The 25,376-nt window shown below is 36.7% G+C and overlaps 1 protein-coding gene across 12 annotated transcripts in view; it reads right to left on the reverse strand.

Moving 5' to 3' along the window:
• DLG1 (discs large MAGUK scaffold protein 1) overlaps positions 1 to 25,376 on the reverse strand; it is a 187,938-nt gene that overhangs the window by 58,545 nt on the left and 104,017 nt on the right. For 8 of the 12 annotated variants that reach the window (XM_069024441.1, XM_069024438.1, XM_069024437.1 and 5 more), the window contains one exon: positions 2,410 to 2,502. The exons of the other annotated variants lie outside the window; for them this stretch is intronic. In XM_069024441.1, the coding sequence (XP_068880542.1) occupies positions 2,410 to 2,502 (93 nt within the window). The remainder of the gene's footprint in view (positions 1 to 2,409; positions 2,503 to 25,376) is intronic. 12 annotated transcript variants of the gene reach the window in all.

A 25,376-nucleotide genomic window follows, 5' to 3' on the forward strand; every position in this document is an offset into this window, starting at 1 on the left:
CTCCTTATTGCTTTAATGTATCTGAGAGGGTTTTAATATGCATAAAAATACATTATCTTTAAATTTAAGACATTTAAGGCATTTTTCAATCTCCTAGGTATGTGTGTGTGTGTAAATAAATTTAGGGACAGTTTAAAAGACTGCAAAAGAAGCAAGTATTAAACTCATTCAAAGATAAAGTTAAGGCCTACAGAAACATGACAATTGCATTAGCCTATTCATATTCTGCATTTTTGTTTCATTACTATGACAGCAACATACTTCTGAAGATTTTGTGATTTTTAAAAACTCCCAAATCTAGGAAGTGATGACTCAGAAGTGCCTTTCAAAAGGCTGAGATGAATAATCTACCATCATTACATAGGAGCCATCAATCTGCTATCTAATGTCAGAAATTAAGCCTGTGTCATTTAATAAGTACTAAAATCAGGTGGGATCTACACACGTTAACAGAGCAGAAAATTAAAAGTAAAAGGAAACAAAAAGGATGACACATATGACTGTCAAAATGCCATCAAAAGGCTTTCTCACCCAGCAATTCCCTCAATAGAAGCATGGGCACACTTCATGCAGTAAAGACATTAAGCACTAGTTATTACTGTCACAATAAAAATCTCTGTCAAAACAAAACTATTCCTCACAACCATTTTCCACCATTAAGTTAAATTTTCTTTTCGGCTTCTTATTCAAGTTAAAGTTCTATTACGATAAGAGCAAATTGAAAACAAGAACCTCTACTAGAAAAACCAATCTATTATGCATCACCATAATTTATTGTTAAGGCTACCATAAATATAGTTAAACCATATTTTTTTTATGTTTATGCTGAGAAGAATGCAAGGATTAATTGCTCAGTCATGGCCTCTTCAGTCCATTTTGGAATGTATTTTTATTTAATATTAGGATTCTGTAATATACAATTATATTCAACAAACACAGTGCCCAGTGAAAGCTGGCTCCCCATGATGTTTATTTTTGAGGCAGATACGTGTTGTTCTTTTCACATTTAAAAAAAAAAAAGACTACTAAAAGTAAAATTGATGTTAGTAGGTGAGGTTTGGTGAACAGCGTGTTTGACACACAAACCAGCCAAGCAATGCAAAACCCCTTTGTAAGATACATGATTGTTCCTAACACTCCTTCTGCATTTATCCAAACTGTCCATCAAGAAGCAACAATTTACCATCTTTTTCAAATATGAATGATAAAAGCTGTGCCAGGCATTCCAAAGGTACTGTCTGGACATGGTTGTACTGGCCTGTCCACCTCATATCCTGATGTGGGCAGAAGCCCTCTATAAGATAGGAGTATTTCTAAAACTAATCAAACCTCTAGTTTCTTGATGGAAGAAGTACAGGTGACAGATTCAAATAAACACATACCTACTGGAAATTGCACTGTAAAACAGGCAACTGCAAAAATTTTTGTTAATTACGGATTATGCAAAAATTAAAAACTCGGCAAAGACTAATTACCTCCTGTTGCAAGTTTAGTCAAGTAGCTTGAAAGTAAAACTTAAGAAAAAAATACTGACATGTATACTACAAAAACTTTCAAGTAATATTCTAGATAGCTTAACTTCCTTTTAAAGTTAATAAACATCTGTCACCAAATGACTCCAAAAACTGACCCATCTTTTCAGAAGGTGTGCACTCATCATTTCAGATTTCTGCTCTGAAATACAGTAAAGTTACAAAAAACTAAAAACAGAATGCCAATCTATATGCAAAAATGTAATTGCTGCCTATCCTAGATTGCTCCATAGCTTGCCATGCTGTGGTCACGTATTCCAAGTCACTTGGGAGATATTAACATTAACTCATGTTTACTGCCTTCATTTCTCTTGGTAGGGTTTGTTTTTTGTTTCGGGGCGTGTGTGGACATTATGGGACCTAAAGGATAAAGGCCCAGAAGGGAAACACATTTTATGAGTCAAATATGTTAGGAATGGAGAGGTAAAAAGATCCCTTTTGCACTCTAAATGCCCCCTGAAACAGTAATACCAACAAATGGGTGGAGAACATGAGAAACACCATGCAAGTGCAACCAAAGAAAGACATGTATTAAGCATTTATAAATAAATCAAGCAATAACACTTTAGTAAGGGTGAAATGGCTCTAAAGTTATTATGTGAACACAAAATCTCCTATTGCCTCTTTCCATTCTTTTGGGTGTTTTTTTTTTAGTTCTTTCACAACTTACTAATTACTTCCATATGAAAATATAAATATTTAAATGGACTAAAAGCCGTCCTAAAATGAACAAAAGTTAGGGTGAAATTCTAGTGTATTTAACAGTTCGCCTCCAACCTGAGTGTGGAGTAGCAAAAGGCATATTTCAACAAAGCAACAAAATAAAGAAATAAAAGTTGAACAAATTTAACAGAACAAAACAAAACGGAATAAAAACCTGTGGTATGGTGGATGGGATGGTCTCAGCAGGGACTGGTGGGACAGGGATCACAGGGACAATGGGAGAAGAGGAAGGAACAGCTTCTGTGGGCTAAAAATCACCAACAAAATGTCAAAAATAATGAAAACTAGAAAAACAGTTTAAAACAAACAAAATTCAAATTTAACATCTTAAACAACAATGAACTAGCACAAGGATTTGGAGACTCTACAACTTAGACAGTCCCCTTGACTCACACTGTACGTGGCAGCACATCCCCAGCACCTCACTGATGGCAAGGAACCCAAAGAAGCTGGACGTGCCCAGGTGGATTATTCACACCAAGGCACTCGCTCCCCTTGCAGCACTGAGACTTTGGGGTCTGACAAAAAACCTGCCCAGATCAATGAACAGACTCAGGCTTTTTGTGGGCTGGTTTCACAACAGAATCCCTTCACCAATGTACAACAGAGTGCAAAAGCAGGGAACAGAGGCTGAAGTTAATAGCACTCAGTAAAGTTAATAATCCTCTTTGATGAGGAAAAATCAGAAGTACCTTAAGGTTTCTAAACTTCGCAAAAATCAAAGAAAACCTTTTAGTCAAATGGGTGGAAGGTCCTAAAACAGATCCAATTTACCTCTCAAAGATCTTCACACAGGTTTACCAAACATCTGCAGACTAGGAGAATTTTGGTCTTAGGAATCTTCTTTAAAATAATAACCAGGAAACCTACTGACACTTAAGCTGCAAGGAAGTAAGATTCCAAACAGCATTTTGAGCAAAACATTGACTCAAGTATTTTTGAGATGTTCACATACTGGTTGTCAACATGCTGTCAGCAACATAAACTGCTGGCAACTATCATCAAAATTACAAGCTGAACAACAGACCAAAGTTCTTGCAATTTAGTTGTTCCAAGATGTTCTTGTGATCTTTAAAAATAATGAGCATAATGACAAAAGAAAATACTAGATCCTGAAAGTGAACAAAACCCCCAGAACATAACAGTATGAAACACATTTTAAAAGTTTGAGGTATTCTAAAATACAAAGCAGCATACATCAACAGCAGCCACCAAATTAAAGAGTAATAGCAAATAATGAAGAAACCTGTAGCAGTCCAAGAACAGCAATACATATTAAATGTACAGATGGTATTTCTACAGGGTTGTTTTAGCTCAAAGTCAATCCACCGAAAATGAAAGCTGGTGAAACACATTGCAATTACTGAAAGTTGCAAGAACAAAATATATTTGATATCTTGAGAGGCAATCCTAATTAAAGCACTCTTACATCTATGGACTAAAGCACAACATTTCAAGTGTTTCAAAGATGAAGGTAGGGGAGAATCTAAATTGGTCTAGAAAAATATTAATATGGCTTTTGCAAAGGATGCAGGAAATGCTCAGTGCAATAAACGTGTGGCTACTGAAAGAGCACCACAGCCTTTAGAGGACATATCAAAGTAAACAGCTCAAGCAATCACTCAGCCCTACACATGGAAAAAATAAGCCACCCCTTCAAGTCTGCCTTGTTCCAAAGTAAGTGGCTTTCCATGTAGGTACACACTAAAAATCCTATTAACCAAAATTTCAGATATACACATACTACATACCAAAATACAACACAACATTAAGGCTGAAAAGCTAAGCATTGGCTTCACAGTTACACTCCTGCAATAAGAAAGGTTAAAAATCAAATGGAAGTTGTTCTGAGATCCTGACCATTTACTTCCTTGACCTTTGACCAGATAAAAAAATTACCATTGTTGCAATGGATTTCCTTATGGGCCAAACGACCTGCACCCCTCTCTTTGCACCAAATGTCAGCTTTATTTTCCTTCTTCCTTTCTTTCCCCAATTCATAACTCTCTCCTCTCTATGGGTTTCTCATCCCAAAGTGCTTCAAAAATCCTCCCAAGCAGTTCCAAATTTTATCCTTATTATTTTAAAACTGACTTTGTTCATGACCTTTAATTCTTCCAGGGTGCAACCTCATAAGTTATTCATGCCGTCTTTGTATTTTCCGTTTGTGCTGTTGGTTTAGGATTCACTGCTCCTCCAAGCATCCTGGCAGTGTTCCTGTAGAGCCTCCTCCACTACCATGTGGATAAGGAAAGAGGCAACAACACTGGCAACCACTTTCAAAGGATATGCAAATCCAAATGAAGGCAAGACTGTCTTCACTTAAATGTTTCATAGAATACATTGAACTGATGCAGGCACTGTGTCTATCACAAGGAAGGACAATACAAGAAATTAAAAGATTTTCAGTCATTAGATAAAGAAGACTTAGAACTTCCTTATAACAAAAGAACACTGATTTGATTTTATTAAAATACACAATCAGTCTGCAAATAATAATACAATACAGGTACCTGTGACAGCACCTGAGTAAGCTCCCAGAGTATCATCTCAATGCTCTACTTTCCAGGAATTTTCAAGAAACATTTGTAATTTTTAGGAATTCTCCAAACATACACTGAACTATTCTGACACATAAAAGTTTATTCTCAAAATAACTTTCAATAAAGATGTCTGACTAAAGCATTTGATGATCATGGTTTAAACAGACACAAACCAATATAAAATAGAAAGAAAGTAGCAGGTCAATTAAAACCTTCTTTTGAATATGTTTGAACTGCAGTACACAATTATGATACAGTATTACATGTAGGAATGCATGACTTGAACTATAACTCACTTGAACAGATCTGCCAGCCAAAATAAATGTGCTAACACCTACAATGAAAAGTCATTCTGATACAACAGTATAAAAAAACTTACTTGATATTTATCAAAGTGGTAAATATTTAAAGATGGACTTTAAAATTTATATTAAAAAATCATTTAAGTGGCATGTTTACAACAGCTAAGATAACAATGCCTTTAAGTGATCAACTGAGTGCCTCCAAATCTAACACTACATCCAGATGTTGTGAAAAGTAATTTCACCCATTTTCTCATGTTTAACCCACACACAGTAAGTCCATCTATGAGGAAATACCAGCTAATCTGTAACTAAATCAAAGCACCATACACATCCTCAAGGAGACCAACTAAGCCAGCAAATTCTATAACACTGTTCTTAGTAAACTATGAAAAGATGCACTCTGGAGAACAAAAATCAAGCAAACCAAACTTTCCTCGTTTGAAGAAATTACTGCAAACCCCCATGTTGTATACAGTGCCGCGAACTTCATTGGAAAACATAAGAACATTTATTCCTTTGCTAACCTGATTTCAATAATTGCTACTTTGATTTCCAGCCATAAAATACAAAAGAAAATTAAGTAAGGAAGTCATTAGAAACAGCAGGGATAAAACTACAGAAAGAAAAAAAATGCAACACACTTCCTACAGTTTTCATCAAAAATGCACATCTCTAAACACGGAGTGCAACACCTACCTTTCTTAAAGAGCAATTAGAGCAGGAGCCATCAGACACCCAACCACTAGCAGCTTTTACTTTTGCTGTGCTTTTTGTAGGGCTCTTTTTTACACTGTCACGTAGGTTTACAAATTTCCCTCTGTGTTTGGCAGACACTGGCAGCGTGGAAGAACTGAAAGGTGCCCGAGTGCTCGGTGCCCACTGCGGGTGCCGGAGCAGCTGCTTTGGCTGCATATGAGGATTTTGACGTATTTCCATTCTTGGGCTCCTCGTTAAATCAGAGAGCTTGAGCGTTCCCATTTCACCATCATGAGTAGTCATCAAAGTCACAACACTAATAGTACTTTTTGGAAAAAAAAAACAAACAAACAAACCAAAAAAAAAAAAAAAAACCCACAACCAAAAAAACCCACCAAACCAAAACCACCCAACCAAACTATGGAGGAAAAATAAATGAAAATATTTCTTCCTGAGGAAGTTAAAAATATGTTTTCTAGATTATGGTCATAGGAAGAAACCCTACATGCTCTACATTAGCTAGGTCTGCATGTTGTGTGCTCTCTCACTCTATTTAAAGAGCACCATTGAACCACCACACAACAGTCGATTTGCTGGGCATAAATAATCAATGCAATGCACAAATTATTGAATAGAGGGCAAAAGTCATCTGACTATTATAAAGAAGCTACAAAAGGTTATTTCTTCCATAAGCTCCTACTATCCCTTAATTTTTCTCCATTTTACCACCTCAAAACTTCTTCAAGGTTTACATCTAGAAAATTTTTTAGTTCTTTTCTGAATGCTTCACGGGGGCAGAAAATTAATGAATTTACAAGAAGTTCACGATAGAAAGTATATGAATTGTGAATGGGCAGATACATTGTACAAGATTTCAACATTAAAATTTCAAAGAAAATAAGTTTGTTAATACCATAATAAGAAGAATTACTTTGTGTTAATAATTGTAAGAGTTGCATTCCCATGAAATACAGCAGCACCATGAAACCACAACTTTAAGGTACACACTGTTTAAAATAAAGTATTTTTTAAAAATTTAAGGCATTTAAATGAACATGAGATTTTTATTATTAATTCAATTTTTAATGCCAAGGATGCATGATCTCTATATTACATTTTTATTCCAATATTCAAAACAAAAAAAGCTCCAAAATGAGTCCTTCCCCCATTCCTCCCAAAAAATAAAAAAAAGAGGAACTAGCGTGATTTAAAGACGTTGTTGAGTATTTAACTTTACCAGCCTATTTTAAATTCTAAAAAAAGGTAAGGGTCAAAGGTCATTTCCCAGCATCTATATGAAAATGGACAGCTAAATACAGACACCTATATTCCCAGCCTTACAGAGGAAAGAAGTGGGCTCGAATCAGTGGCCAGTGACTTCTCAGCAGGGACACGCAACCAGCATTTGCACAGCGTGCACCATCTGCCTCTTGCCCAGTGGGTCTGTTCTAGGAATATGCTGTGGATGTGAATATCTGGTGCTGGGTATGATGAGAATGAAGGACACCAGCCCATAGGAAACACAACTTGATTAGGTCAGCTGTAGTGTATTTAGATAACATGGAGAGATTTCATCAGTTCACAGCATTAAAACATGGTTATTCTCTGTCTCACATTACACCTTCCTACAGCAAATGTGAGTATTTAAATTATGAGTCAGCAGAATTTTTACACACAGAATAAAGGAATAAACATACAGACCTAAGTACAAACATTTCCAGTTATTTATAGCATGAATATAAAGAGATAAATAGGTACTGACAGATGCTACTCTAATCACCAAGAGCTGCCATGTCTCATCTTCTGTCCAGAATGGATGTAATCAAGAGCTGCAGAACATATCATTAATGCAATATTCATAATGCAGAGACAGAAATGTTTCTGGCCAGTGACAGGAAACCAGAAACGTGTTGGCCATACCAACATTCTCAGACTTGAGCAGGTACATGGCAGGGATGTCTTTGACCTGTGAAGCCTTTGGGAGCTGGAGGACTGGGTCCTACTAATACATGTGGGCAGGTGCACCCAGGTTTTTCTGTTCCAGAGAGCCCAAGAACCTCTAGATTTTAATACTGAAGGGCAAAGGCAGAAATTATGATAAGCACATTGTGAATGTGCATGAAGGTAAATAGTTCGAAACCAGCACATCACAACTTTTCTCCTTTGAGAAATGTCCACATTAATACTGAGCAGCTCTAAGGCACATTCTCCAGCCTGCAGGGATTACTTGGATGGAGGCTGTCTTGTGTTGAAGCCCCTATATCAGTATCTCTTTGGCAACTGTGCTAAATGGCAGCTTTTGTAGACCACAAACATTTCTTTTCCAGAGACATTCAAGATTGCTTGAGGTTTAGCAGGATGCATTTATACCACCCATTTTACTTGCATATCAGTACCCAGCATGACATTGTCTAATTACTAAAATGTAGAAAAGAAGAAGCAAAAGGGCTAAGGGTATAAAGCTTTTCTCTTGCATACATAATAAATTCTAAAATACATGATGTTCCAGATTCAAAAGGAACACTTTATTCCTGGAGGCATCAACTTTGTTGAAAACACATAGACCAAGTAGTGTGTTGATTAAAACAAAAATAAATTAGCTTTTAAGAGTGCTAAGTAAGAAAATTGAGGGCAAGGGGACGAGAGGCTGGATATTACATTCTTGGAAACTCAGCTGTCTGCTTCCTATATTCTCCTCCAAACAAGAAAGGGGAAGACACAATGCAAAAGATGAGACAAAGGAATTCACATATCTCCAGTGTGCTTTCAGACATTTTGACTTCAGTGGCAGAAGAATGAACATGATGCAGCACAAAACTGCTAACAGTGTGATTTTGTTTTCTGGAAGTCATGCCTTTGGTCCCTGAGGTGATATCAGTAAGGTAGCAATAATTAAAAGAAAACAAAAACTTGAAGGCAATTGTAGTTCCAAAAGCAACAGTCCAAGCATTAAACACAGTGAAGGAACAAGAGGTACAGGCAAAATACCTAACCCCATGCAGGGCTGCATAGTGTGCCACAACAATCTCCAGTGAAAAAGCTCAGGCTGCATTGAAATTTCATGTTATGCAAGTATAGGAAGTGAGTACAGCATAATCAAAGCAGAGTAATGCTTATATAGAACAATCCTAGTATAAACAAAATAAAAACATAACAAAACAAAACAACAAGAAAAGGAAGAAAAGACAAGAAGAATGTTATTAAAAGAGATTAATCAGATATTTGAGAGCCATAGAGATCAGTCTGCCCAATTATATTCACATGTGAGCTAAGGCAGAGCCTGCCTTAGACTCACACTGGTAGATAAAAAAACTCTGGCAAAGGAGTGGGACATATGCACAACCCAAAGGAAAAAATGCAGTTGTGTAACTGAAGCTGCACAGGTCTAGCAGATCATCTTTTGACTGAAGAAAGCAAATGATCTCTGCAGACTACTTTAATTACTAGCATGAGCTGCTCTGCTCTAATATCAAGTGCTAAGTGATTTTTCATAACCAGAGGGGGGTCAGGATCAGGTTGTGCTTTCATATTAAATACCAACTCTGAACAATTTGTTGCTAACACAAAACTGATTCATCAATATTTTATTCTTTTAAATTACTGCATCAAATATACAGTGCACACTTTGCACTTTGCAGCAATCTGTTAAAGTACCAGTAATCTTCTATAAGTAGTTCTTCTTCAAGAATCATTTTCTTTCCACATTCTCTACCACCCACTCAACAGCTGAATAACAACAATACTCGTTAAAAGGGAAAATAGTACTAATATTTAACCAACAATGTTTACTGCAAAGGTCTTTTTTAAAGGTTTGATGACCAACTTTCATTACTTCAAAAAGCAATTCTAATAGCGGGAAGAATACTCCAAAAATAATTTTGTACTTTGCCCTTCCCATTGCCTTTGAGCGGATACTACAAAATCAGCAACTTCTGTTAATATGACTTGACCAATGAAAACAAGTCCATATTCATCATCTCTTCTTGAAAGTAGTGCACAAAACTTTAAAAGTGGTAAGAAACAATTTTGATCCAATATCCACTGACAAAGCTGAATTTAAAAGGCATAGATTCTTTCTAGAGATGTATAGTTTAAGGCCTGGCAGTGTAGTTTTGTGTCTTTTCTCTGAACTACATCCTAGAATGCCACAGGACATGTCACTAGTGAGTGTGCTATTTTAGGAACTTTGCATCCATCTTCCTCAAAATCACAAAAGTCAATACTCATCTAAAAATACCTTCAGGGATTTATAGGCTGTTTCATGGAGTCTGACAGTGATAAGAATAAAGCACAACTGCCACTCATCCTCATTCCTAATCCATGCTATCCATGTATGTTGCCCAGAGGATCTAACTGAGCACACAGCCAGCACTAAACTCATGCACTAAGTCTGTCCTATTCCTAAGTCAGTGCCAGCCTGTGGCTTTGGCAAGTCCTTAGCACCACGATGTTAGTGACTTGTATTGCTAAGCCATAAATTTGAAGACATGCATATTTTTCCTGAGTATATTTCTGCACTACTTCAAACAAAATTTAGCTTTCAGGAGCATCTGAAAACAAAACATAACACAAGCCCTACAGCCCCAACTGAGTTTCAAAGAAATCAAATCAAAAATTACCAAGTTTCACAAGAGCTAAAAACATGCAGAACTATCTGAATATAAGTAATCATGTTCCAAGTCTTGTCTTGAAATTTCAAACAACATTCATACATCAAACCAGTATGTAACACAATCAGGTTAATACGCTGTATGTATCTGAATTTTGAGAGCTGCACAGACACAAGCCCTAACTCAGGCCAGGCAGGAGTCCTGTCATCACTGATAAGGCAGTCTAGAGAGCAAAATATGCTGAACACACTGAACGGGAAGCAGAACCCACAAATAAGACAATACCATTAATACAAGAACAACTCACTATTACCTGACCAGGGTAAATTATAAGCTTAACCAGAATGGCCTCAACCCGTAGGTGGTTACAATTAAGCCTTCCTAATATTCTGCACTGATGCAAAGATAACGTTGGGTTTCTGATTTATGTTTCCAACTCTCCTACCCCTTTCAAGGGCTCCTCTTGTACCTTGCCACGATAGAGCAAAGACTGATTATCATGGTGTCCCAAGGATGAAGGAATAAAAACCCCTAGGTCTCCACCTGGATGATATCCAGGTCTCTCCAAAGAGAGTTTGGACAGAAAGCCCAGCAACAAAGAAGCTGAGTTTGAAGCCAGACCTCCGGGTCTGCCTACATGAAGAGGGATGAGTTAGTACACAATGGTTTAACAATGAGATTTTGAGGACAGGCAAGTTCATCTTGGAGCTGTAACATCAGTTCAGGTAAGTTCTGTAACAAAGATATCAAAGTTTTTCTGGATCCCAGAAAGGAAAAGACATACCCAGACAGAGCCTGTGGATTAAAAGGACTAATCTGAGTGCCTGTGACTTTACTTTAGATCTCACCTTTTTCAGAGTGAACCACGGCTATTGAAAATCTTATCTATGTGAGCACTCTATTTTAAAGACACACCATTAGCATGCTAGATATTCTAAACTGTAGGGGTCATCTGGTTGCTTGATTTTGTGTTGGTTCGTTTTGTTTTTTTTTTAAACTCAGTCAACAAATTGATTCTCTAACCTAGTTTCCTCCTCAAACCCCACAGCATTTTACAATGAACTCAAATGAACTTAAAACTGAACTTAAAATATAAATAAATAGCTTTGAAGGGTGAAAACAAAGACAGCAGAATTTCAGTAAAATCACAGATGGTGAGAATGACCTGAACTGATTTGAAGACAAATAAGAAATTTATTTACTGTTTCAATTCGTTATTGCAATCTTTATCTACAAAAACAGCCTAGTGAGGAACAATTTGCACCACAGTTACCCAAGCCAAAGTAAAGCAGTGAAGGCAGCAACAGACAGACTCTTATTGCTGAGGTAGGCTGTAGCAAAACTAGAGTTTTGTGTATGAGATAAATGAACACCACAGAGCAGAAATGGGGAACCTGGACCTACAAAACTATCATCAATGCTACCACACAGTATCTTATGGTTGTTCAATGAGTAAAATTTCCAGGTGCTAAGAATCTCATGCAAATACAAACAACAGTCTCAACAGAATGAAATCTGTTCTCTCTTCTGTTAAGACCTAAAACTGGACTCTTGGAAGACTTGCCTTACTGTCCACTTCTTATGTGAGGTATTCAGAAAGACTTACTTAGCTCAAGTTAATTTGTCCTGTCACATCTCTCAGGAACTGAGTTAAATCTCAGTCATATTCCAGATCCACACACAAAGTTAATATAAGTTTTAATAAAACTAATTTGTGGCTTCTGTTTTTTAAATACTAAGCAAATGTCCAGTACTGAACTCTTTGCAGCAGGTTAGTCATCCGTATTCACCAAGCAACTCAACACTCTAAGCTCAAAACAGAATTACAAGGCTCCTCATTAAGTTCATAAGTGCTATTGAGTATGAATTTAATGCATTTAATTTGCAACTTAAAGCATGGCCTAGAAAGCTCCTTTAAAGAAACATCAGTCTTAAGAATAATAGCTTTCATTATAATGCTAATGCATCCACAAAGAAGCCCAAGCAGGGTTTTAGCATCAGAAAGAGCCCAGAAAAAGAAAAAACATATTCTAAGACTTTATTACAGAAAAATAATGGCAGCTCTTGGGTGTCAATATTTTAGGTTTTGATATTCACAGTAGAAAGGGTATGCTGTGCTAGGAAACTGAGATGTGATAAACTGTTCACTCCTAGGAACATTATTAAATCAAAATACAACATTAAAGGTTAGGTACTGTTTGCATGTTTCTCAGAACATATAATTTGCAATAATTTTTAAATTATTCAGGAAATGAGTAAACCTAGACAGAATGCCCATTCTGTTATTTATAATTCATTTAAATATCAAAGAAGTCCTATCTAGCTGTCATACTGAAAAGGGAACTCGCTCAATACTAGAAACGTGGCAATTAATTGTTGAAACTATCTCACTACTCTTCTGTAACAATTTTTTTGTTGGGATTTTTTTTAATTGAGTATATCTACAAGAACCATTATTCATAACATATGAAAACTTTCCATATGAACTTCATCTTACCTAAAGTACAATTAGAGTAAGAAACATTCGGGTTCACTTATAGCACCCCACTGTCCTTGAAGTACTTAAAGGACAGTCTCAAAACAAGGAGTAATGAAGTGATCTGAAGCAAGTCAGTGAATCTGAGCTAGAGCTTCCCATTTTAAGATAAGTATTTATTATTTTACTGACAACTGTATTATCTATGAACAATCTATTATCTGTTGAAAAATATTTTTATAAAATAAATAAATTTGCCATAGAACACTAAACATGAGCAGAACATCATTTACCTCACATTAGTGAACAGCAAACAGAAAACCACACCAGGAAAGTCATCTATAAAAACCCATTAATTAAAATCCATTCGCTTTCAGGACATAAATGTCAGGAAAAAAAGGAAAATTAATTACTTGATTTATGCTTAAATTAGTGTTATACTAAAGCCACTCCTTCATTTACAAAAGGCTTCATTCATATCAGTGGCAGTAGCATTTTATCTTGACACAAGCTGAATTCTTCACAAACATACACTGCTACTTTCACTACGGTCCTGAAGGCTTTATATTGCTACCCACATCTACCAGCTCGGTACCTCAGCGGATTTCATTCATTCTTACACCACGGAGACCCTGCAAGCTGGGATGACAAATTCAGCATTTTGTGCTGATATCAAACAGACCAAAACATCCATTTTGTGTGGCACTTCCTTGCCTTATTTACACTGGATAAAAGGAATATTAACTATACTGACCTGAAAAAAACCTGTGTAACAATAAATAGTACAAGTAGCAGCTTAAGTTTCTCAGACTGTTATAAAATATATTAAATAATGTAAGCTTTTCTTGAGTTATGACTTCACTTCCATTAAGTTTTGGTCTAATTGTGACAGGATACTAGCTTACACAATCATTTCTGCCTATTTCCACTTGGTAAAGGCAATTAAAGTGCCTAATCTATAATACGTTTGAAATTTCAAATTCTTCATTACAAAAAATGTCTGTAGAAAGACAAGGGCTTTGATTTCTGAATTTATGATCCAGGAAAAGCAAAACAGGATTATTCAGACCCTCAAGAGTCTCAGCTATTTAAGGAAAATTCTGCAGTTTCCTTTTTATAGTCTCTAACCAACAACACTACACAACACATTTCTACTAATGTTTCAAGTCCTAAAACATTGAGAAGCTAAGAGACATTAATTAAATCTTTAAACAGTTTAAAGGAAAAAAGAAGTGAGGTTATGGCCAGCATTTATTTACCTACCTACCACAATTACTGAAAAAGCACTCACTTTTTTCTGTCCTCAGAACAAGATACCAGCCTTTAGCCACACTGTTATAACACTGGTGAGGCCATGAATGAAGTTCTGAGTTTCAGGCTGACTTTGACAAGTGAGGTTCCAAAGTTTCCACTTTGGAACCAGTGTCCAGTGTCCAAGTCCAAGCTGCTCCTTTCCCAGACTGCTCTAAGCTGGCCTAGTCCCTGTCTGCCTCTGTAGAGTAATTAACTAAAATAAAATGGAGTCAACAACAGAACAGAAAAGACAAATCTGACTCTTCCATCCAAGAAAAGGCTATTTCCTTAAAAAAATACCCTGAATTCTGTTTCCAACACTGTCTTGCATTTAAAAAAACTTTGAACATAATGCAGAAAAACAGGTCCCATAACCCCAACTCTCCTCCCCGCCCATTAGGCTACAAACAAGCAGAAGCAGCTCTTTGACTGTTGAATCCTTGCCAGTAAAAGAATACTGGCCAAGTTAATGAAAACTCATGGACTCAGCATTATTAAACACACAAGTCATCTCCAGCTCTTGGAATCCCTCTACTGGAATAGGCAGAAATCTCTGAAAGCTTCACAGGAAGCATCACAGCTCTTTGGCCTGGGATTATACTCTTCCCTAAACCTCTGCTCTGGCTGCTGCTGAAACTAGGGCACCAGTGTGACAGACATCCCAATAGTTTTCTTTGGCAGTTCTTCTTTTCCAATGAGCAAAAAAACAAGTAGAAAATTGTATTTTACAGTACATTCTACTTCATCTGATTATGATTGCTGAAGTTGAAGAACGAAAGTTGATAAAAATTGAGCACTGCAACAAAAGTAAAAATGAGCAGGTGAAGAAAGAGGGTGAAACAAGTTAAAAATTAACACTGAAAACTATGAAAGAAGGGAGTAGACTAACAGATATGTAAAAACAAGTGATAATGCTATAAACAGATAACTACTTAATTGCTTTAAATTTCAAGAACCAGAAAACAAAATGTATCTTTTTGTGCTGGTTTCTGAGGCTCAAACCCAAATTAGCAACTGTCAATTACGCTTTTCAACTCCTGCATTACTTGAATTTAAGTGACAGCAGTAATGTATGGTGTAAAACTTAACACCAGAAAAAACCCAACCTGCCAGCACTCCTGCCATTTCCCAACTTCATCAGACCACAAAAAGATTCTATGGTTCCCAGATGGGCAGCATTGTATCTACTGCACTTAGGAGATGGTATAGCAAGTAAAAAACAGGAATCTTTCTAATTCAGACATGCCTTAGGGCAGCAGCTGGGAATTCACCTGTTACTTGTATCATTAATCACATTCTCTGAGACTATTAATCTAACCACTAGTCCTTTCCAGATACATTTCAAGATTAATTCCTGCCACTCTGATCATCTCATGACTGACACATCACTCAGGGGATGAATCTATCAGATTGTGTTTCCTTGGGAGACTTGGAGATTTCTAGGTCAGGTGATCATCATTGCTGAGCGACACATGAAGGCCAGAAACTGAGATTCTATTCCCTGCATTTAACTTGCGCTATTGCCAAGCTTCCAAACATCCCCTAGACATTTATTCTGGTTCTTTGGTTTTTTCCTAGTGTAATTTATTAAAAAACCAAAACACAACAACAAAAACAACCAACCACAGTGCACTACAGACAGGGATAAATTATTCTGATAGTTCATGTCCCTCTACACTGGAAGAAAAACTCCACACAACCCACTAATGTTGCCATACTGGATGAGAGCAAAGGCCCAGCTGGTCGAGAGTCTTACGAGCAGTAAAAACTGACAGATGGGCAAGTAGGAATTAGACATACACCCGTTAATTTTCCCAGAAAGCCATCTCAGAACCTGACAGTCAAGGTCTTCCTGAACCACTCTCTGTAACAGCTTTGTGCCACCTGCTCCTTGCAAATCCATTTAACTCTGCTTTTAAGTAATTTTCTTTTTGAGCCTTCAAAAAGAGAATTTTTTCCAGTGTTTTGTATCAGTGACTTTCGCAACTTCAGAAGAAATTTTAGGGGATAGTTGTGACAGATTTAGAATTAGATATCTATTACAGAATTTCTAGTTGAGAACCCTCTTCATTTCAGTTTTATAAGTATTTATCATATTTTTTCTCAGGTGTTTGTTTTTTGGTTTTTTTTCTGGTTTAAGTTATCTGTCCTCATAGATAACTAGATTATTCCCCTTGATGCTTCATTGTCTTTTTTCTTTTTACTTATGCTATATCTTTTCTAAGATAAGGAAAACAGAACCTCCACAAAATTCAAATTATACACAATAAATATACTCAGATCATGTTCTTTGTTATTTGCTACTACTTCTTTAATAATACCCAACATTTCATTTACCCTTTTCATTACTGCATGGTACTAAGGTGACATTTTCATACAATCATCAGTGGCAACTCCAAAGTCTCTTTCTGGAATTGAAATACTTCATTTGTAGTTGATCATATCCCTTTTATCTCATGGCATCATTAATTTTAACAGACTTTGGTGCAATAACCATAGTTTTTAAAGACTTCTGTAAGCATAACAACCTTCTGATGACCACATGTTCCTGTGCAGATTTTGATCTACATGTTCCCTGTTTTCAAAGATGTCTGGATGATCTGCAAGTCCTTATTTTCCCATTACAAAAAGAAGCTGACTTGTCTTAAGAATATCTGTTTATCCATCTACCTGTTAATTCTTTCGTAATAATAAAGAATTTCCCAAAGTTCATACAATAAGGAAATCAGACCTGCTTAGATGCAGTCTCAGAGAGTACAGCTTTGCTCCTTTTAAAAAGAGCATCATATTTGCCTTTTCAAAATTTTTGTTCTAGGAATACCACAACAGTTTAAACAAAAGGGTCACACACAACATAACAGACAGTTCAGCCATATTAAACACAAGTTTCATAAGAAATCCTGAATAAATGTCATCTCCTATTGATCACGTGTGCCTCTTAATACATTAATCTAAATTCTATTGGCACCTGAACCCTATTATTTTTAATACAGTAAAATGACTAGTAGGAAATACTCTGTGCTCAAAGCTGGGACAGCCCTAGCTAGTCTTCTGCTTGGAGATAGGCATCTGCTTTGGCATTCCACATCTATCTGGGAATATAGTTTTAGGTCTCTACTATCACTACCTTCATCAGCAGTATTTCATGGTCAATTTGCATAGCACTTGATTTAGCATCTAACTGCTCAAGTGCTGCTCTGTAACAAGGCTTAATGTGCTCAAAGTCTAAAAAGCTGTACACAGAATTTTACCCCACTGCATTAATCCTTTTAAATTACAGAGTTAAAAGAAAAATTAAAAGCAGTATTAAATAAGTGCAATAAAAAGAGGGGTTTTTAAAAATATATAAATTGCTTTCCAACAGTTTACAGCTTTCAAAGGGCAGTTTAAAGCCATTATATTAGATGACGGATCAGAGACTGTGATCTGTTTTGACATTCTCAAGTAGAAACTTTGTTATTATATTTTTTACATAGGAAATACTAAATTATTACCTTGATTTGGCAACTGCATCATGTCCCACTAAGCTTTCTAAATGCTTATTGTATTAGTATGATTCTTTAAAATTAAGTTTTCTATCTGACTTGGAATACAGATGCTTTTTTCTACTAAATAAACAAGCTTTCTAGTTTCTGAAATCTCTCCGTACATATTTATAGTCTGTGACAATATCATCTCCTGACTCTCCTTCCAATGCAGAGGTTCCTAAGTTTTCATTATTAAGCAGGTGTTCCTGAATATCATCTACAGTTATAGAACACTTTTCTGAAAACTCCAATCATTTATCATGATTTGAGACTGATTACCCTGCATGCTGCAGACAGAATCCAGAGTTCCTTTTCTCTCCATCGGGAAAGCTGACTCCCTTCTCACCTGCTACATCACACTGGGTATTTAGATACAGTTAGTTATCTAAGAAAAACAACTACAATTTACTTAGTAAATTAAATTTGCTTTGAAGTAAAACTGTACCCCAGAAGCACAAGCAATCCTTACTGCCCTCCCTACTTTGTTATGAAAGCCAAACACTACTACCTGGGAGCAACATAACACAGGCTCCTCAACCGACTTCTGCAGGCATCAGTCTTAGAGAAACATTTTTAAATAAGCAAATGCACACACTGTGAGGCAGCACTGATAAAGAGAATAAAGGAGGAGAAGCCAGAAGACTCATCCAAAACATTCCCACGGTACAGCAGTTTCTAGGAAATACCACATAAAGCAGTGGGAAGTGAAGATTCCATCAATGAAAAATCCTGTACTATACCTGGATCCCATAAAACGTCTGAAGTCCTATAAGAAGACTGACACAGCTGCATAGATGCTAGTCTCCAATAACAACAACAAACTAACAGCCATACAGTGTAAAAAACATTGGCAACGTACAAAACAACCCAAAACTTAAGCTCTTAAGCTGACTAAAAGGACATGAAAAATAAGCAATTCTACTTTACCAGTGTTCTGATATATCTTAAACTATTTTGTCCTGACATTTTCTTTTTTTCTCCTATGAAAAACTATGTATAAGGTGATCTGGTTTTATGGAAATGATTGCTTAAATGTATCATTTCCAAAAAAGACCGTTGCAAGGGACAAGAATATACAAAGGAAACACTTTAATGGAGCAATAGACTGAAAATTCATAAATGCCAAGATCAGCTTACAAGAAACAAAATGAGTCATAAATGTCTGTTATCTGTCTGGAGAACACGTCAGCTCAACTACATCCTAATGTGCAGTTAAACACCAACAAAAAGAGAAGGGCAGCAAATGCACAACAGAAACAAGCTGTAGAGCAAGGCTGATGTATTGGACAGGTGGGTTATAGGCAACAAGATGAAATTCGATAGTGACAACAAGTCACATGGAAGAGCAATAAATGGCACAGAGATACCCTGAGGAATACCAAACTGGAAAACAAGTCCAGAAGTGCTTTGATTGGTGGAAAAGGGTTTTTTTAAATTATACAAGATAGACAGAAGGGAATACTTGCTCTACTTTCTGAGGATTCTTTCAGTCCTTCCAAGTGTGCTCTTTTGATACTGAACCTGGTGTGTGCGTCCACAAAAAGCTGGTACATGGAAAGAAGCCTCAAGTGTTTCAAAAGGCAAGTGACAGAACCACACCAGCTTCGGCACTTTTGACATTTTCTTAGGGAATGAACCATCATGTGGTCATATGGCCATGCTGGTCAAGTGGGGATTAGAACTTTAACAACTTTAGCACCTACTGTAGCAGCAGCTTCCAGCAGGTAATGTTGGTAAACCCTAATGAGGCACATGAAAATTTCTGCAACTCAGGAGAGTCAGGAAGTGCTATTGGTTTGTCTTGGAGTTCAAGCAGTTCTTAGAAGAAACTCAAATAGTAGCAAGAGGTGACCACTTAAGAGGTCAGTGGATGATCCCAAGTAAACAAAGGTACAGTTTAAAAGATATTGCAGCTTTCTGAATATTTCAAAGAGTAGGCGGTATTTTTTTTCTGATTTTTGTCATGACAAACTACTTTCAGGGAGAATATTGACAAATTAATTTTAACCTATATAGAAATGACTGTTGCTAACGTTATTTTGGGAAAGACCAGAAAAAGCAGATCCTCAAAAGGATTCAGGGACGTCTTGCTAGATGGTGTGGTATTAACAAGTCATCAAGTCTCAGTACTAAATTTGGCCTCTGTGTTACATTTTCTGAGCTTCCATGACAGATGGGCATGACAGGTTATCAGCCTTTGTTGTGAAACAGGAATGCTCCTATCCATTTTGTAAGGAATAAAATGGAGGAACACTGCCAACAGATCAGAAGGATTTCTCCTAAATTCTAACTGGAAAAACCTGTAGAGCATTCCTAAAATCATCTACAGAACTATGCAATCTTCACTTGAATTAAATTTGGAAAGATATATGAGAAACAGCATTAAAAGAAGCATCCTTCCTCAACAGAAGAATGCTTCCACTGGGACCCCTCTGCTACAGAGCCATTACATGATAAGCAAAATGTGAATTATGTGGTTAAACCAATAAACAAGAACGAGGCACTTCATTTCAATTGCTCATGAGAAACATAACATGAGGAGGCTGATGTTTTCCTTGCATTTTCATCTTTTGTGGATCTGTCAAAATAATTCAGAATTGAACTGTACTGGAAATGCTTCACAGTATGATTATGCTTGAAGTTCAGCAAAGAGCAGCATGCTGAAATTAGTTTGAACTCTCTCCCAGGGAGAGGAGTGATGGACACATTCTTCACGCAGACTACCATGCCCATCTTTAAAAAAAAAAAAAAACGGAAGAAAATAAGGGAGTTCAAGAGCCTACATGCTTCACGGAAAATTTTAAAAAGTAATTGTTATTCATCAGGAGAAATTTAAGTTCCTCCTTTGATTTGGAATACAGATAAAAGCAGTGGCCCCAGTAGAGGTCCTAGGAAAATAGACCAAATTCTTCTCAAAAGATACTGCATAGCTGCTGTGCACATAAAGATTTCAATTCCTCTTGCTTAACCAAACAATTTCTCTCCTTGAGTTACTATAAATCCCAGAAAGGCTGTGGACACAAAGTTTACCAGGACTCTGAGCTGGATATAAACTAGAAGTCTTAAATTGCACAACATGATTCCATGTTAGCTCCCAAACATGGATGCACACATCATTCTAAAAGACAACGTCATGGTTTCTAAAAGTGTAAGTTTCTGTTGAGCTAAAGCCTTCAAAGTAAAGGAAATATCCTGCCCATTCTTAATCATAATTGAGAGTGCTCTTGATGTTGTGGACCAAAATAGAAGAAGAGGAAGAAGACGGTTTTCATTTTAGATTCAGTGGCTCTATCAGACAGTAATTTAGTTAATAATTGTATTAACTGAAACATGTGCAGCAGCTTTGGCAGCAAAACAGAAATGCTATACTACAGGAGCCATGCTAGAGCCGTTCAGTAATCCGACAGCTGGTAAAAGACAGACTGGCCTGTATTTGACTTTCAAAACACTTTATCAATCAATAAAAGCCTCAACCATGAGGGCAACTATCACAATATAAAATAAATTAGGAAAGTTATATAACAGCCCTAAAGAGTCCTACCTTTTTCACAGGCTTCCATGCACCTGGCTTCATGCAGCAAGACTTTGTTAGTCCACCTGAGTTATTAGCTGAAGACAATAGATTAAGAGGGGATCCAGTGTCTGCCTTGCCTGAAGATTCAGACTCTTGGGCACAGTGCAGACAGAAAGCCCCTGTAGTAGCAGCAGAACTCCAAAAGCAAAAAATTCTGTGTCTCCTTCTTTGTTTACCAGATTTCTGACTCATTCTGGAAAATTTTCTTGAAATACAATGCAACAGAAATATGAAGAAATTATTTTACCAGCTCTGAGCAAGACAGAGCTGTGAGAGAACAGGAGAGAGAAAGTGGAACCTAAACATCTCTCACAGGAAGCAGTGCCTGCAGGTAGCTGGAGGTTCAGTTCTTCTCACCACTCCTTCAGTTCTTATCAGCACTGCTGGGCTGCAGGTGATTAGCTGAGGTAACACACTGCACATGCCAGCATTGCAGTCACACACACGACTCAGAAGGAAATAGCACATCCCCATCACTGCACAGGCCTGACCTCAGGAGAGGAGACCATTGCCTACAGCAGGGAGCCAGCAGGATGCTAACGAAGTCTACATAGCATTACACGAGTCATGGCAGATATTTTTAAAATTTATTACTACTATTATGATTTTAAAACTGCCTATCTCTAAAATGTCAAGCAAATTTCACAGTCTTGAGAAGTCTTAATCTCTACTGTACACAGAAAATGTTAACAAAATGCACCAAATGTCCAGAGAAAGTCCTTTAATGCTTTGGTTTAACTACCAAGAATTTCCTACTTTTTAGCCTATTGATCGGAACACATATTAACGCATTCCTGTTACAGAATAAACTCATTCCATTTTCATCGCTGCTACAATGCCACCTTACAGAAAATGCAACCAGTAGCAGAACTAATTTGCAAAATAAACTCACTCTTTTATAAATGTGTGATTTTACATAGCTAAAAATCAAGAATAAGAAGGAAACTTAGTACAGTAAAACCCATGTTTCAGTTTCAGAAGGTGCTTTGTTATAGAGAAAATCATCCAAAGCATGTACTATTTAAAGCTGCTTTCTCTTGCATTCATCACGATATTAGCAGTAATAATATATAAATATTTCAATAGATATCAAAATGCAGGAAGGTTGATAAATATTGCCCTAAGAAATCAGATTTTCAAGAAGTACAATAAAAGAGGGATTAGGGTAGAGACCTGACTTTTTTTAATCATTATCTTTTTAACACACCTTACAACACCTCTATGTGGTTGTGTGACTAGACATTGCATTTTACACGTGCTAGAACTATATCCATAATATTCCAGTGACTCTGAGAGCAATAGTCTAGGACTACTGACACAGTAAAACTTTTATCAAGATCTTAAAAGGAAGATACACAAATTTGAGAAATGACTGAGCTCAAATAACTCATAAAAGCAGTTGATAAGCTCTGAAATTTGTTTTTGAAATGGTTAAGTGGATTTAGGATGATTTTTCTGCCCTGCTCCTTCTCATCTTTCCTAAAACATGTCCTAGAAAATAGAAGTAAAAATTAGCACAGCATATTCAAAGAGCTAAACACTTTTTTAGTATCAAATACTGCAAGCGTACCATGCTCAGTTACGTGCTAAGAACAGCCTCAGTGCATTGCTGTTAAAAACAGTTTAATGACATGTGGCATTCAGACAAATCCGTTTCTGGATTTGTAGCACAGCACAGGCCAAATACCAACAGTTAAAATGCCTTCTGAGACATGATGGCTGGATTGACTGGCAAGAATAGGGGCTTCTTAGAGCTCTGGAAAGACTTCAGGGAAAAGCAGTGCTCTGGATACAGCTATCTTCCTTGATGCATAACCTCCTGTTAGGACAGCACTTAACATTACCCACTATTTCTCATTTGCATAATAGTGTACATTTCCTACGCTCATGGCACAGTTTTTCACCCTTGTGACAGTATAAATTTGTTGTGTGCTTGGTTTTTTCATTTACCTTCCATTTTATACCATAGATTCGGCTTTTATTAAAGAAATTAATAAATTTGCTGATAAAATTTTATATATCGGATCCTAATCAAATTCCTTAATTCTTCTAATTGAGTGACTAACACCATATCACAGAGAACAAGCAGGAAGAAAAAATAACGGCCTCGAATTCCTGAGCACATTAAATCTGCTTCCAGGACTCATAAAGAAGTCTGGTGTGGTTACCTGGGCACCATGCATTTGGGCATATGTGAATTCTTCTGGGCATAAACCAAGGGAAAACCACAGCAAAAGCAGTGCTACCATAACCATCATCAACTGAAGCCTTGTTTCTTTAGGATACAAAGACCCTACTCAAAAAATACCCTACCTCAAAATCCAAAGTCCTCTTACCACCTTGCTGGGGTGATGGTAACCCAAGCAGGTCCCAGAGAAGCACAGGCATGTGCTGCCCCTTCTCCAGGATTCATTTCCCTTTCACTGGAGATGGAGGGAATGAAGCAGGTATGACCCATTTCATGCCATCCAAGAAAGTCAAGCAAATGAAGGGACGGCTGAAACTGGGGGCTTTGTAGCAGAGTGACAGGGGAAGCAGGATACAACTACTTTAAAAACCATCAAATTGATTTTGTATCTGTTAAAAATCATGATGTCACAACAATAAGACTAAATAAAGCCCACAATCACAAGTAAAATTTCTACAGGCCAGGTTAGAGAAGTATATCGCATTTAATTACTTATTTGGACTCTGCAAATGTGATTACATTCAAATGATGGGGATGTATCTCAAATGAACAAATAAAAGGCATCAAGAATGTTCAGAATACTACAACACAGAACACAAACTGAAGAGAACTGAAAAACAAAATTGCACCACAATGAACAACCTCCAAATGCCTTTTTCTCTCCTAAGGTAGAACAGCTGCCATGGGTGGATAAGGTATGAGCACAGTACAGCATCTTTCCAGAGGAACTGGCTTCAACAAGCTCTTATGTTTTTAATGCATTACTTCTGAATATGCTCATTAAGGTTTTTTTAACAACCACTTCAAAATATTTCATGTTTTTTCCCCTCCTTCAGGCCATGAACATGTATAAGCAGTTCTTTTTAATGAACTGTCAGAGCTACGAAAAAATTTGGCAGGCTGTCTGAGAGGTAAGCAATATTTTTCATAGCAGAAAAACAGAACAAACACTGGCATATTCATGGAATCACAGCTTTGGTTTGAAGGGATCTCAGGAACTTTACCTGGTCCAACCCTCACTCAAAGCAGAGACTATTCCATATTTTATTTATCAGCAGATTTCTAGGCCTGACTAGTCAGTCCAATTGTGAGCTTCAAACATTCCAACATTGCTTCTTCAAGCATTAAACAAGAGCAACTACAACTTTTATTCAAAAGGTTAATACTGTATATTTTGACTTTAAAAAAATAACACTATTTAAAAGCTATTATGTCTACCTAATGCATCACTTAGATTTGTATAATGACCCATTAGAGAAACTACAGGATCCATCTTCCACATCATGTACAAGATGCAACAAGAATGTGAAAATTCACCTCTAAGCTGTCCTATTCATTGTTTACTCCAAATTCATAAGCAAAAAAACAGGTAACAATAAGCAGATTTCAGAGGAAGTGCCAGCTTACCATCTTTGAAACAATTACTAACAGATAGCAATTATCCTAATAAAATTACAGTGTCTGAAGGTAACAAATTTTTCCTTCTTTTATAAGTTTTTGTAATCTTTCAGGTTAAATCAGTCAAGACATCTTGACTAATGATGAATTTTGCTTGACAGTAAGCAAAACAAACCTAATCTCCTATGTTTAAATAATTCTAACATTTCAGCATTGTTCCATAGGTCTTAGTCATATTTTCCAAAGAGATACTAGTTTTGTAATGCAAGTAAGTTTAAACTTCTCTCAGTGTCAACCTTAAGAACTCATCTGAAAGCCACACACTTAAAATTTAGCTTGCTTGCTTTTACCTGACTTTGAATGATGATTAATACAAACATCACATAGAGCAGATGCACAGTGAAGTTGAAAAATGTCATGTTTTTCTTACAGACTGCACTATTGAATACACACCCTGTATGTATGGGAGACATTCCTTCATCTCATTTATGTATTATTAGTAGCCAAAAAA

This window comes from Aphelocoma coerulescens, chromosome 9 (assembly GCF_041296385.1).
Source record: "Aphelocoma coerulescens isolate FSJ_1873_10779 chromosome 9, UR_Acoe_1.0, whole genome shotgun sequence".
Classification (NCBI taxonomy): domain Eukaryota; kingdom Metazoa; phylum Chordata; class Aves; order Passeriformes; family Corvidae; genus Aphelocoma; species Aphelocoma coerulescens.